The sequence below is a fragment of the Elgaria multicarinata genome, chromosome 1, assembly GCF_023053635.1.
Source record: "Elgaria multicarinata webbii isolate HBS135686 ecotype San Diego chromosome 1, rElgMul1.1.pri, whole genome shotgun sequence".
Classification (NCBI taxonomy): Eukaryota; Metazoa; Chordata; class Lepidosauria; order Squamata; family Anguidae; genus Elgaria; species Elgaria multicarinata.
The window spans coordinates 149,081,432-149,094,728 of NC_086171.1; the positions used below are offsets into that span (position 1 = coordinate 149,081,432).

A 13,297-nucleotide genomic window follows, 5' to 3' on the forward strand; every position below is an offset into this window, starting at 1 on the left:
AGTGCACTGAGAACTGTTGGGGCCCATTGACACATACCATATATTGCTTTCATACCGCTTTCATAGTGTTATACCCTGTTTGGTGTAGATTTGTCATGGGCCCCAACAGTTGTCAGTGCACTTCAGTACCACCATAAAGCAGTAGTGTAGTTCCTGCAGTGCACTTCAATACTGCTATAAAGCAGTAGTGTGGCTCCTGCTTTTATATACCGCTTTCATAGTGGAATATCCTGCTTGGTGTAGATGAGACCCAGTGCACATAATCACCTGAATGAAGAGGAAAGTGAGACAGAAAAGGGTCCATTACTGTGGACTCTCTCACACTGCATCACAGTGAAGGTGAGGGTCTATATCTTATTTTCAATTCGTACTTATGGGACAAATTGAATTTCTAAGCAGTTTAATAACAGGAAGTTTTAATTCTTCTAGTTTAATTAATGTGGAATACAAGCATGTGTGATCCTTGACATATGGCAAACGTCCCTGGCTGCCACTCACACACAAATAGATCACCTGCCATCTTAGGGAGATGCACCCACACAATTATTCCCATATTGCTAAAGAGTGTCAGTGCTGTGCCTCCTAATTAAATGGAGGGAGGGGATATTTATGACCAGCTTCCTTATCTCTCCCGGGAGACGCAAAGTCGTATCAAAGTCGTATCATTATAATGTCATATAGAGAAGCCGCATTGATTGCAAGATGGGGGAAAACCAGTAACACTTCTCCTCCACTGGTGGGTTGACCTTACTTTAATGACCTCATGCTCAGCTTTCCAGCTCAGTGTAATAATCTCTCTGGGATCACTCACTGGTTTTTGGACCAGGAGGGAGTATTAGATATCTCTTCCATATGGCGTTATTTTTTCATCTGGTCCAAGAAGAGAATAGAGGCGGTGTCTCTTTTCAAAGCGATGCTAAGGTGGGAAGGATATTCTCATTCTTCCCTTTCCCACAGCTTCTTCCTGTTTATGCTCACAGACGTATTGCTGGATCTGGTTGGATCTTACAGAATCTTACACACAACAGCCTCGATCGTGGAAGGCAACCTACGCATCTTTACGCGGAAGTAACTCCCATTGAGCTCAATGGAGTTTATTCCCAAGAAAGGGTGCATGGGGGCTACAGTGATGCAGCTAGAGCTTCGGCATCTTTATTCGGAAGAAACGATGGCTTAGTTCCGTAATGCGCACCTTGAATTTAGCGTGTCTTCCGAATAAACACGCAGGGCACGCGTGAGGCTCATTTGCTTCCGTGCGGCTCGATCCTGTGGCATGACTGTACTGAGACGATAGCGCCCCAGTGCTGAACCGGGCTTGCTCCCAACTCCGTGTGTCTGGCTAGGACATTCTCCTTCGCCAGGACCGCCTGAAACGGGCCGGGGAGCCGGCTGTGCTTCTTCTTAACTCTTCCTCTCAAGCACAAGGAGAAGGAGCAAGGGACTCCCCAGGCTCTGACGTGTGTTGCCATGGTGACGTCCAGACAGCGTCTCGCGGTGGGAGGGGGGGAAGGAGAGAACGAAAACAAACATGGCGGAGAGGAGTAAGACGGCAGACACGGGTTCGTTATTATTACTGGCTGTCCTCCCGGGGGAGGCGAGGGCTGGAGGAGTTGGCCGGAGTCCGAGAAAAAGAAATGCGGCGGGAACAGCCCTTTCTTTAGGGGACAAAGGGAGGCGGCCTTCACTGGGGGCACCAGAGAGGGGCCGCGGGCTCCTTTGAGGGAACGGCCTTGCGTGTAATGTAAGGGGCGCCGTGGTGGGCGTGGGGTTACGCGAGGAAGAGGGAGACGCGGACGTGCGAGTGTTATTCTCCACGAAGCGAGAAAAGCCTTACGCTCGCCGGTGGGGGGGGGGAAGAAGGGGAAGACCAGCCCCGAAAGGGCATTTTGAGAGACTTAGACCCCTTTGCCTAGGAGAAACAGAACCCCCCCTCCTTTCCCAGTTAGTGGTAGAATGACCACTCTCCTCTTTTATAGAAATCAGTTCTTTTTTTGAAGGGCTGCCAGAGGACTGCTTCTGTTTGAAGGCAGCCTCCATTTGAAGGCCTTTCCTGTCCAATTCTGGTTTAAAGATAATCAACTATAAGAACTGTGGTCCATCATCAGTGAGCACCTGGTCAGCAGTCTGACAGGCAGGCACTGAGGTCACCTGGTCACAGTCTTCCACATTATGATGAGCTGTACAGTCTTTCTATTTGCATTATAGCAATTATTTCTAAATATCTCTCTATACATATACATTAACATATGCAAATATAATGCATGTCACTGTCCTCTTTCGTCCTTTTGTGGGGTGGGGATTCATAAGTTGCATCCCTAAAGATGATGCCTTCAGGCAGGACATTTAACTATGGTGTAAAGAATGCCCATTTTAAACAATGGGAGCTATCCAAGCTTCATAGGAAATAATGGGAACTGTGAATGACAGTTGACATGCCTATGCTTCATTGAATTCAGTGGAAGCTACAATTAAAGCATTCTAATAGGGAATGGAATGGATAACAAGGATAGAAATGAAATGGGATGGTTTATGTGACTCTGTTTTTAAATGTTAATTTTGCTTTAGTACTATTTTAATATATTTGATTTCATTTATTTCATTTGTATACTGCCCAATAGCCACAGCTCTCTGGGCAGTTGACAAATTAAACCCATAATACAACTTAATAAAAAACACACGATGAAATCTTTAACATAAAAAAATATAACAGTTTAAACCATCTAAAAGGAATTAACAATAAAATACCGGAGCCTGATAAAACAGCTCACATTAAAAGCTCCAACATATGCTGTCAAATGCCTGGGGGTAGAGGAAAATCTTAACCTGATGCCAAAAAGTTGACAATGCTGATGCTGGCCAGACCTCAGAAAATAATTCTGTTTGCCATTTTGTAAAAATATTAATATTTTGAAATGTGGCTTAGAGATCTCTTAAATAAAATAAACAAACAATATTAAGCACATTGAAAAGGAGACATGAATTGCTTGTTTTTCCTCCTAAACCTTCTCCTCATCTCTCATTCTCTCTTACTGTCAATGATGTTACACTTACTCCAGTCAAGGAAGCTCGTAGTCTTGGCTTTATATTTGATTCCTTGCTCTCCTTTATTCCTCATATTGAGGCAGTAGCTAAATCTTGTCGTTTTTTCTGTATAATATTGACAGGATTCGATCATTTTTGTCTGTCTCTTCTGCCAAGACTCTTGTTCATGCATTGGTTATTTCTCGGTTGGACTACTGCAACCTTCTTCTCACTGGCCTTCCTTCTTCTCACATCAGTCCGTTGGTTTCTGTTCACCACTCTGCTGCTAAGGTCATCTTCTTGGCTCGCCGCTCTGACCATGTTACTCCACTTCTGAAATCTCTTCATTGGCTTCCGATTCACTTCAGAATCCAATATAAACTTCTCCTGTTGACCTACAAAGCTTTTCACTGTCTAGCTCCTTCCTATCTCTCCTCTCTCATCTCACACTATTGCCCCGCTCGTGCTCTTCGCTCCTCTGATGCCATGTTTCTCGCCTGCCCAAGGATCTCTACTTCCCTTGCTCGGCTTCGTCCATTTTCTTCTGCTGCCCCTTATGCCTGGAACGCTCTTCCAGAACATTTGAGAACTACAAGTTCAACCGCAGCTTTTAAAGCTCAGCTAAAAACTTTTCTTTTTCCTAAAGCTTTTAAATCTTGATTTTGTTCTGACTTTATACTGTTAGTTTTACCCTACCCAGTGCCTGTTTGCATTCTCTTCTCCTCCTTATTGTTTTATTATGATTTTATTAGAATGTAAGCCTATGCGGCAGGGTCTTGCTATTTACTGTTTTACTCTGTACAGCACCATGTACATTGATGGTGCTATATAAATAATAATAATAATAATAATAATAATAATAATAATAATAATAATAATAATAATAGCAATGACAGACCAAGAGAGACTGGACAAACTGACAAACCTTGTACTTGAATGATAGCCCTTGGGGCCCTTGGAACTGGAATTAGTCCTTTGTAGTGGAATGACAGACCTAGGACTGGATTGACAGCCGTAGGGACTAGGATGAAAGGCCTGAAGTTAGAATGACATCTCCTGAGACTGGTTTGATGGGACATGGACTGGAATGTTACCTAGGAGCTGTTTGTGTTATATATGAATACAAGTAATTATATAAGCTCATAAGAAACATTTTGGTCTTCAACTTTATTTCTTTCATCATAAAATATTGTTATCTGTCTAGTGCTGCTTCAGATTAACAAAAACTTTCAAGAAAAAATCTTTTTGGTGATTAATGATGATGGGACAACACATAAAAATTCATTAAGCAACTCATGTCTCTCCTTCCGTATATTGTTCAAACTTATTCCAAGACTATTTTCAAAACCTGCTTTTGAAAATAGCTCCAGTTTAGTGACATCAGACACATTGCAGCCAAATGGTATACATGATTTTTGCAAATAGATTATTATTGAGCAGATTGTTCTCCACCAAGTGATGTATAGGTTTCTTGGTGCACATAAGAATGCACTCTTAGCCATTGGGATGAACAAACATGCAATGCCTGATCCCCTATTTCTGAGAACTGAAAATCAAGCTGAGTGTCATTGTCCATTCCTAGGTGAAGAACAACTTTTCATTATGAGGAAGACAGCAGAAGCACAGAGAAACTAAGCTGTTTTTATGTTTAAAAAGCTGGAGATTAATTTTATGGGATGTACTATTAAAAGAGTCCACTTAAGTGAAATTGAGTGGCACTACAAGTCTGTTGTCTATTTCCAGAAAATGCACCAGGAACTGTTTGCATGAGAACAGAAGTATAGATACAAGATGAAGCACTCTAGTAATGTTTCTTAATAAAGTAATAAGCAGATGGTTGATATGTGCTTAGGATTCATGCAAAAGCAACTTCTCATAGAAGTATTGGAGGGTGTTTTGTTGCATCAGCAGAAAGAGGTATCACGCTGCTTCTTGTCACAATGCTATAACCTCTCCATCATGTTTCATTTGCCAAAAATGTTCACACTATGCGAAGCAATTCAAATATGTGCTGCCAAGATACTAAAAATGGTTTTGTGTATGCTGCTAACGTACTAAATATGATTTCATGGACAGTCCTAGAAGAAGATGAAAATGATATACACAGAAGAAATACTCAAGAGGTGTGTGTGTGTATGTGTGGTGTGAATTTAAAACTTTGTTTCTATTTTTGTGTATTGACTCATCAACTACAGAGATTAATTTTATGGTAAAACTTATTTGTTTTTTGTGTATCTCTGCTATCTAGTTAAATATATTTGATAATATAAGAAATAAATATGACCAATATTTTTCAGATCAGTGTAATGTAATTACTTGCATTAATTGATTACAGGAACAGTGCCCAGTTGCCATTACTGGACTCCCAGCAGCCGCAATTCCATAGGTCTGTTATTCTAGTCACAGGGGCCCCATGCTCTGTTATTCTGGTTCCTATCCTGTCATTCTACTCCTAAGGCATGTCATTCAAGTACCAAAGCCCAAGTTCATGATTCCACTTCCAGGCCTGTTATCCAACTCCCATGGGCACTCATTCCAGGCCAAAGAGCCTTCATTCTATTTCCAGAGTCCATCATTCTACTCCTAGGCACCATTGTTCCAATCCCAGAGGCTGACATTCTGATCCCAGATGTGCTATTCTACTCCTATGGGCCATCATTCCAGTCCCACATCTGTTCTACTTCCAGAGGCCATCATACCAGTCTCAGTCTCAGAACTCCGTCATTCTAGCCATTCTACTCCTAGGAGCTGTTATGCCAGTCCAAGAGGCCATCTCATTTCATTTTTATCTATGCAACCCATTCTGTTCTTTTCATGATCTGTTCCTTACTGTATTTGTAACTTATTTGTAGGTTGCATTGATTTCAACAGAGCCCAGTTATATCAATTGTCATTTGGAGCTCCCATTATTTCCCATGGACTTTCTTATATAGACCATAAGAAGAGGGCAGTTCACAACAACAGGACAACAACTACAAAACAAACAGAAAAGTAATTCGTTTAATTAATGTTTCTAATCATCTCCATGCTGCAGGCTAAAGCTGCAATCTTATTCACACTTACGAGGGAAGAAGTCTTACATTTAGGATTGCTCTGCAAATAGGTAACCATTACAAATTGCAGCCCAATTCTTAGAAAAGGCTAGAGGAACTTGCTACATTAACTCCCCTCAAAATACTACATTAGTCTTGATTCCATGTATGTTTTCTGAGAAGGCCCATTGAATTCAATGGGACTTATTCTGAAGCAAATATGAATAGGATTGCAACTTTAAAAGAATTAGGCTGATAGTTTTCAAATATGTAAGTGGAAGAAAGAACAGAGAGATTAATTGTCCACTGAAGAATCTATAATTTTATGAAAATCCAACTCATGGAGGATTAGAGTTTTCATCGAGTAGGGTGTAGAGTTCCTAACTCTTAAGATGGTGGTGGTGCTGGGGAACGTGTAGCCCTTCAGATGTTGGTGGACTGCCACTCCCATCAGCCTAAGCCAGCATGACTGATAGTAAGGGGTAATGGGAGTTTCAGTCCAACAACATTTGGAGGGCCACATGTTTCCCATTCCTGTCTTTAGGCATCAAATGAGAGCTTTGTACCCTGCAGAAAGATACTTAGTTCCATGCTGTTCATTTGCGTAGAACTATGTGAATTCGGATAACGGAATGAAGGCAGGCAAGAGGGTTGTTCGTTCTAGAAGCACATATTTAGCATCAGATCTATTTAACATGAACATCTTTGGTAGCAGCGGTAGTCATATCTATGCTAACATTTTGATCGTCAGGATTCCAGTCTTTCTGGAAAACGCTAGTTGTACTCACTAATTGAGCACAGTTTAAGTATCAAGATCTAGTTTGAAATACCAAACTGGGGAACACTAAAATCCTATGTATGTTTACTTAAACATACTTAACTCATTGAGGTTTACTCCCAGGTAAATATTCACCCTAAAGAACTTTGTTCAAATCTTATCTAACTACACATAAAAGGTCAGAAGCAAGGAGGATGAGAATGAGTGCCTTTTAAAAAACTGATGGTTTTGTGTGTGTAAAAGAAACATATAATATCTCCTATGTTGTAGGGGGATCTAGTCTCTCTTATCAAGAATAGCATTTCTGTTGTGATGGTATTGCATTTTCCTAGCAACAAAATATTGAATTTTGGGTGCTGGAATTATACAGATTGTGCCCCAGTACCATATAAATTGTGAGTACTGTGTGGAACGTGGTTGTGAGAATATCATTGGGACCTCTTGGATAATGTGTGTGTCATTACTGAGATGTAATTTTCCTATCTCATGCCATTGTGGACATTTAAAATTATTTTCTGCTCATTCTTCAGAGGCAAACACCTTGTAGTTCCAATTAAACAAAGGAGTGTTCATATGAGCCTTTGGCACTTTTTGTTCTTCTTACACACGTAGAAATGTACTGGAATGACATTCTCACTTTGATTTTTATTTGGGTTGCGGGTAGCAGTTCACTTATTTCCAGGTTCCTTGGTTTTTTAAAAGTGGTGAATACAATCCACTTGCAGAGAGGTCATATCCCACTTCAGTTATTTGGGAATCAGATACAGATGCTGTATTTTAAAAGAGACTTGTGGGAGTACTGCTTGAAGCCTAAAATGTAGTAGGTGCTTTCTTTCTTTCTTTGATCATGTGGAAAAGCCCTTACATTTTGTTTGTGGAGTCTAGGATAAAACTTAACTGATCTAGATTCACTTTAGAGCTTCCCAGTCGGATACTTTGCTTCTGTTCTCAGCTCTGTTCTCCTGTGGAAGGAAGTTCTTTAAACTTGGATGCAATCAACTCCTTATTAACATTTCTAGGGTTGATGGGCTACAACTATTAAAGTTATTTAATTCAATTACAAGAACACACCTGTGTTCTGATCCTCTTAACAACCTTTCTGGATACATGCTGTGCTGATACAAATAATCTTTCCTTTCTGACAGATACAATTTAGTGATTTAGAGGTCTTCAAGAAGCCAGATTTTACTTTCACTGGTAACCAATCTTTCCCAAAGGTTTAGGTTTACCAGTTTTTCCTGGTAAACCTAAATTTTGTGCAAAAGTTTGGGGAGCACTACCCTATCACTTGTACACCAATTTAAACCCATTCTATGCCCCCCAAAGCTTCTTTCTCTATGCTATGCCAACAAACTTTTATAGCCCCAATCATTTAATAAAATTTCAAATGAAGAAACAATCTTACAGATGTAACTGCCAAAGCATGCTGATGCTGTGGACTGACCAAGGTTACACAACCCCAGCCCTAGAAAGAGTGTTTAGGATTTCATCCTTAATTTCATATTAATTGAAAACTGATCCTGCCCCAACAAAGTTTAGCATGTAGTAGTAGATTTCCTAATAATTTTGGTGTGTGGGGTGAAACATTGCTTAATATTTTCTAGCATGATTAGAATGGTTTTATTACCTTCTCTTCCAAGAGTCCATAATACAATTACGTCTTGTTAACTATTCATATAATAACTTTTGGAATTTGACAGGAATTATCATGGGATCGATATTGTTACTGTATATTAATATCTGGAAGTGGGATCACTACCACTTGCTTTTCCTGTACACTGGCAACATCAGGGTGAATCACTGTAGATATTGGGATTGATTAATAATATCCTGTTGCAGCCTTGGTAGATTTTAGAGTGATTGCATGTGGGGTGCACTGTAAAGCACATTCAAATATACTGAATTTATCTTCATCAGCTGCGCAATACATTGCTTTCTGCTACAATCATGAAGAGCAAATCTGTTATATTTATCTTGATCAAATAAATTGGTTTAGGGTTTAATTCCTTTGCACTGCTTGAGAAACAAATATGCCATAAATTTGTTCTGAGCTTGATTGCCATCAAATGCTGTTCAGTTTGATATACAATATTTTCATAAAGCTTTACACAATATACTTTAATGAGATCCTTAACTCTAGATTCTCAGGCTTATTGTTCTGGAATCCAGAATGAATGTGAAAATACTGTGGACATACGTGACCTTTATAGGTATAATTAGTTTTTGTGTTTGTTTAAAATGGAACACTTGTGGTATTCTTTATTTATTGCTATAAACCTAGAAGTAATGTCATATAATTTGTTTCCTAGAATACTAACAATAATGTTTTTACTATCTTGCATTCTTGTAATGCCACAGCCTCAACTTTAGTTGTCAGGAAACTGATGAATCTTATTGTTGAAGAAAAGTATTTTTACAGTTAAATTGCTGTTATTGGTATAAAAGTCTTAGAAACAACAAACCAAAGTTACTTTGCTGGGACACTACTTTATTGGAAATCAGCAAACTTTTTAATATACTAGATAGAGATAGACTCAGCCTGCCCCGAGTTGGGCAAACGTGGCGGTCCGCAGACTCCAGTTTGGAGGGCTGAACTGGCAGTAATTCACTGAGCTCAAGTCCCCAACTGGACTCTGCTACCATCCCTATCTGTATTTACATTTGAAAGACAGAACAAATATCCAAAGTTCTGTAAAAAGGAGAATGTTGCCATCTCCATTGATATGGATGCCTAGGTAATCTGCCTAGGTGTAGGGATACTTTTGAAGTTGTCCTTGCATGAATTCCCCCCAGATTTTACAGTGGAGCCAATGCTTTAGGAGTCATTCATTGTTTTGTTTTTTCTAAAGATTTAGAGAAACCTTACATGCACAGTTTGCTGCAGCTTTCAGGTCCTTCAGTTCATTCACATCTTATTACTGTTGTACTCACATGCAAGTAGGAACCCCCTTCACACCTTCCCCCTCAACACAGGACGGTCAGGGATTAAAGGGGTGGGAATACATACAGCCCCCTGGCCCGGTGGGTGTGTTGATATTACCCTGTTGGGTGTAACACCTGAACAGTGCTCAGATGAATAGACTAGATAAGTATATGGATGAAGCCATAACTGCATTCCCCTTGCTTTCACTAATGGGGAATTAATATGATTTAACCTGTGCAGTTGTAGATATTTTTCTTCTTCTTAGAGTCCAAAACACTCAAGGATATCCATGTTTAGCTGGATTTAATGTGGTGATGGGTAATATCAGTGGTTACCCTGTGATTCTGGAAAACATGTAATAAGGTACACTGAAATTATCCAACATATATCACTACTAGCAGTGATGGGAGATCATATACATTCAGAAAATGTATACCAAAGTAATGACGGTGACATACCTAGCATTCAAAATTCAGTTATTTTTACCAGCAATCTTTGTTTTTGTCTTACAGATCTTGGTGTATTTTTAGCAAAGTTTTGAATGGCAAAGTTTTGCATGATTGATCCTGTGCTTGGTTCATCAGGGCCTAATTAACATGGAGCTAATTAACATAGAATGAGATGTGCCCTTGTCTTTGCCCTTGTTAGCATATGTTAAAACTTGTGCAAAGACCTGTTTTGAGCCTGAAGTAGTACTATCTCCTGAATATTCTGGAGATACAAATGGAATGCATAGGAGGTAACATGGGAGGCATTTGCCTCTACTAGCCCTTAGAAGATATGTGTTTTTATCTCTGAAATAGTATTCATGTTGGTTCTCAATGTCTTTAAGGGAGGCTTTCTTCTAAGGGGAGCACAATCCATAGTATGTGCTCTAAGTGATTTTTTCTCATGCGAATTAATCCAAATGACAGATATTTGTTTTATTCTGTAGTTTTCATTTAACATACCGGATCCCTAGTAGAAGCTCTGTTACAATTAGGTGATATATGTTAATGCCAGAAAGGAGGCAAAAAATGGTGGAGGTTGTTGTTGTTATTTTTGCTAGTGCTGAGCCAAAGCTTTCAGCCCATAAATTTTCATTGATTTCCAGGGATAGGGAGAGGTTTGGGAAATGCCCCACCACCAGCAATCACACACTGGGTCCACACTTTCTTTGAGCTTTCATTACAATGCCAAGATCTCTTTTTTGGTCAGTCACCACCAGCTCAGATCTCATCAGTGTATACATGAAGTTGGGGCTATTGCTGCTGCCGCTGCTGCTGTTATTATTTGCTACAGTGTGCATCACTTTAACGTGGTTCCTGAGAAACTTGACAGTCTTTACATTAACAAAGCTGGAGATTTAATTTTAGGTGACGAACTAGGTAAAAAAAGTCAGTAGAAGTCTAATTGTGTAGATTTACCTAGTGGTTGGAGGAAATGGAATCTTTAATATTCAAAGTCTTTCTTCGAGTAATAGAAAAATCACTTTCTTCTTTGTGGTCTCTGTGCATCACACATATGGGCTCTGCGCCTGCACAGAGCTCGTTTTGGAAACTTCTATAGTTGAGGCAAACATTTTTGGTGGGAACCCCTCCTCCACTATCCACTGACTCTGGGTTCCCGCCCATCTCCTCAGTTCTCTTTCAACCGCCTTGATGAAAGGATGTCTTGTTGGGAACATCTGTCTTTCTCGTAAGGAGAAAGCTTTAGAGTGCTGAAGTTTTTAGTTCTTTTAGTTCTTTTTAGTTTGTTTTCAGTTTGTGTTAATCTTAATTGATTATTGTTAGTATTTTTTGCTAACAAAATACCCTCCAGCGATCTGGGGGAGGGCTTGCAAGGCTTTAAGGCCTTTTTTCTTAAAATGTGTCAAATGTGGCAGCAAGTGCCTCCAGCAGACAGATATTCTCGTTGATTTGTTTGGGAGAGGCTCACATCATCGAGACCTGTCTCCACTGTATGAGATTCATGACACTTAAGCCTTCTGAGAGCTAATTGCTTAACGGCGATTCTGAGGAGAAAAGCTCTAGAAGCTATGGATTCTCCGAAGCATTTGATGCAGCTGATCGTGGCAGAGGCCCCTTATGTCCCCTCAGCGTCCTTGCACCCCGACTCTGTCCATGGGTTGTTCCAATCTTCCAGAAATCTGGATGTTCTCTAGCTGTTTCTGCAGCAAAAGAGATATCTAAGGAAGTCAGGTCACTTAAGCCTTTGGTACATACATAAACAACAACAAAAGTCTCATGCCGAGGCTACTGTATCGAAGCTGAATCTAACCACTACTGTTAGACTCCCCACTACCACGGGTAGCCTCCACGGCAGCGATAACATAACTGGCTTCTTCGGTACCGAGGCTGGAACTCTTGATACCGAGATTGGTAATAGCATAACTGACTTCTTTGGTACCGAGGCTGGAACTCTTGATACCAAGACTGGCGTCTTGCATGCAGCTTCGATGGCAGAAGGTGAGATCTGATATGTATGTATGTATGTATGTATGTATGTATTATTGCATTTCTATCCCACCTTTTTTCCTCCATGGAACCCAAGGCGGCATACATAATCCTCCTCCTCTCCATTTTATCCACACAACAACCCTGTGTGGTAGGTTGGTGACTTTGGGCCAGTTTTGACTGGCCCAAAGTCACCTAGTGGGTTTCCACGGCCGAGTGGGGACTAGAACCTGGATCTCCTCACTCCCAGTCTGACACTTTAGCCACTACACCACACTGACACACAGATATATCTCCCTTCCAAAGCCAATAGACATCTCTCCACCACGTCAAGCAGCATATCCCTTTTGGGCTAACCACCAATTTCAGGGTCTCCCTCCAGAGTCTCTATGCTTTGAGTGCTTTGCTTTCAGTGGAGAGAGTTTTACGACCATGATGTCTGATGTCATCATTCTTGCCCCCCCCCTTTGTGAGAGGAGGGGACAGAATGTCAAATGGGCCACTTCTCCTGAGAATACCATACGACCACGGATACAGGTATCAGTACCACGATGGGGACATGTGCTATATTGGACACATTATTTAGATACCAGCCCTCTTAGACACCAGCCACCTCCATCGGTATCGATGTTGAGACCTCTATTGGAAAACCGAGGACCCTCTCCTTGATACCAATCGCCTGTGTCGGGAAAGATGCATTCACAACCCGTGATGCATCCAACGCCTTCTCGACGCTGAGCACTGCCACCTGCATTGGTATTGAGATTGCCACCAGAGAAAGTTTTTTTGCAACTCCCTCCAGTTCCACCAAGATCGCTGTCATTGCAACCTTTACACAGGACTCAGCTGTTACTGCTGCGAATGTGTCAGTACCATTACTTGGTTCTTCCCCATTCTACCCCCATTCTGCGGGGCATCAGGAGATCAACTTGGGGAAGATGTGTTGGAGAATAAGAATAGACCTGATTCCCCTCAATCCTTTGAGGACTATCAGTCAGTTTCAATATTGCTCTCTTCTGCATCACCTGATGATGTAGTGGTTACCCAGGGCGGAACCTCCTTTGGAGGACTTATACCACTTCCCAATCATTTGAGGATGAGCAGGCTC

General features: G+C 40.8%; 1 protein-coding gene across 1 annotated transcript in view; it reads left to right on the forward strand.

The window, feature by feature from the left end:
• The first annotated feature begins 1,506 nt into the window (after nt 1–1,506).
• The window catches only part of AGBL4 (AGBL carboxypeptidase 4), a 957,560-nt gene continuing 945,769 nt past the window's right edge, over nt 1,507–13,297 (forward strand). Inside the window, exon 1 of the mRNA XM_063136171.1 lies at nt 1,507–1,559. Coding sequence (XP_062992241.1) covers nt 1,529–1,559 — 31 coding nt within the window. The 5' untranslated portion in view covers nt 1,507–1,528. The remainder of the gene's footprint in view (nt 1,560–13,297) is intronic.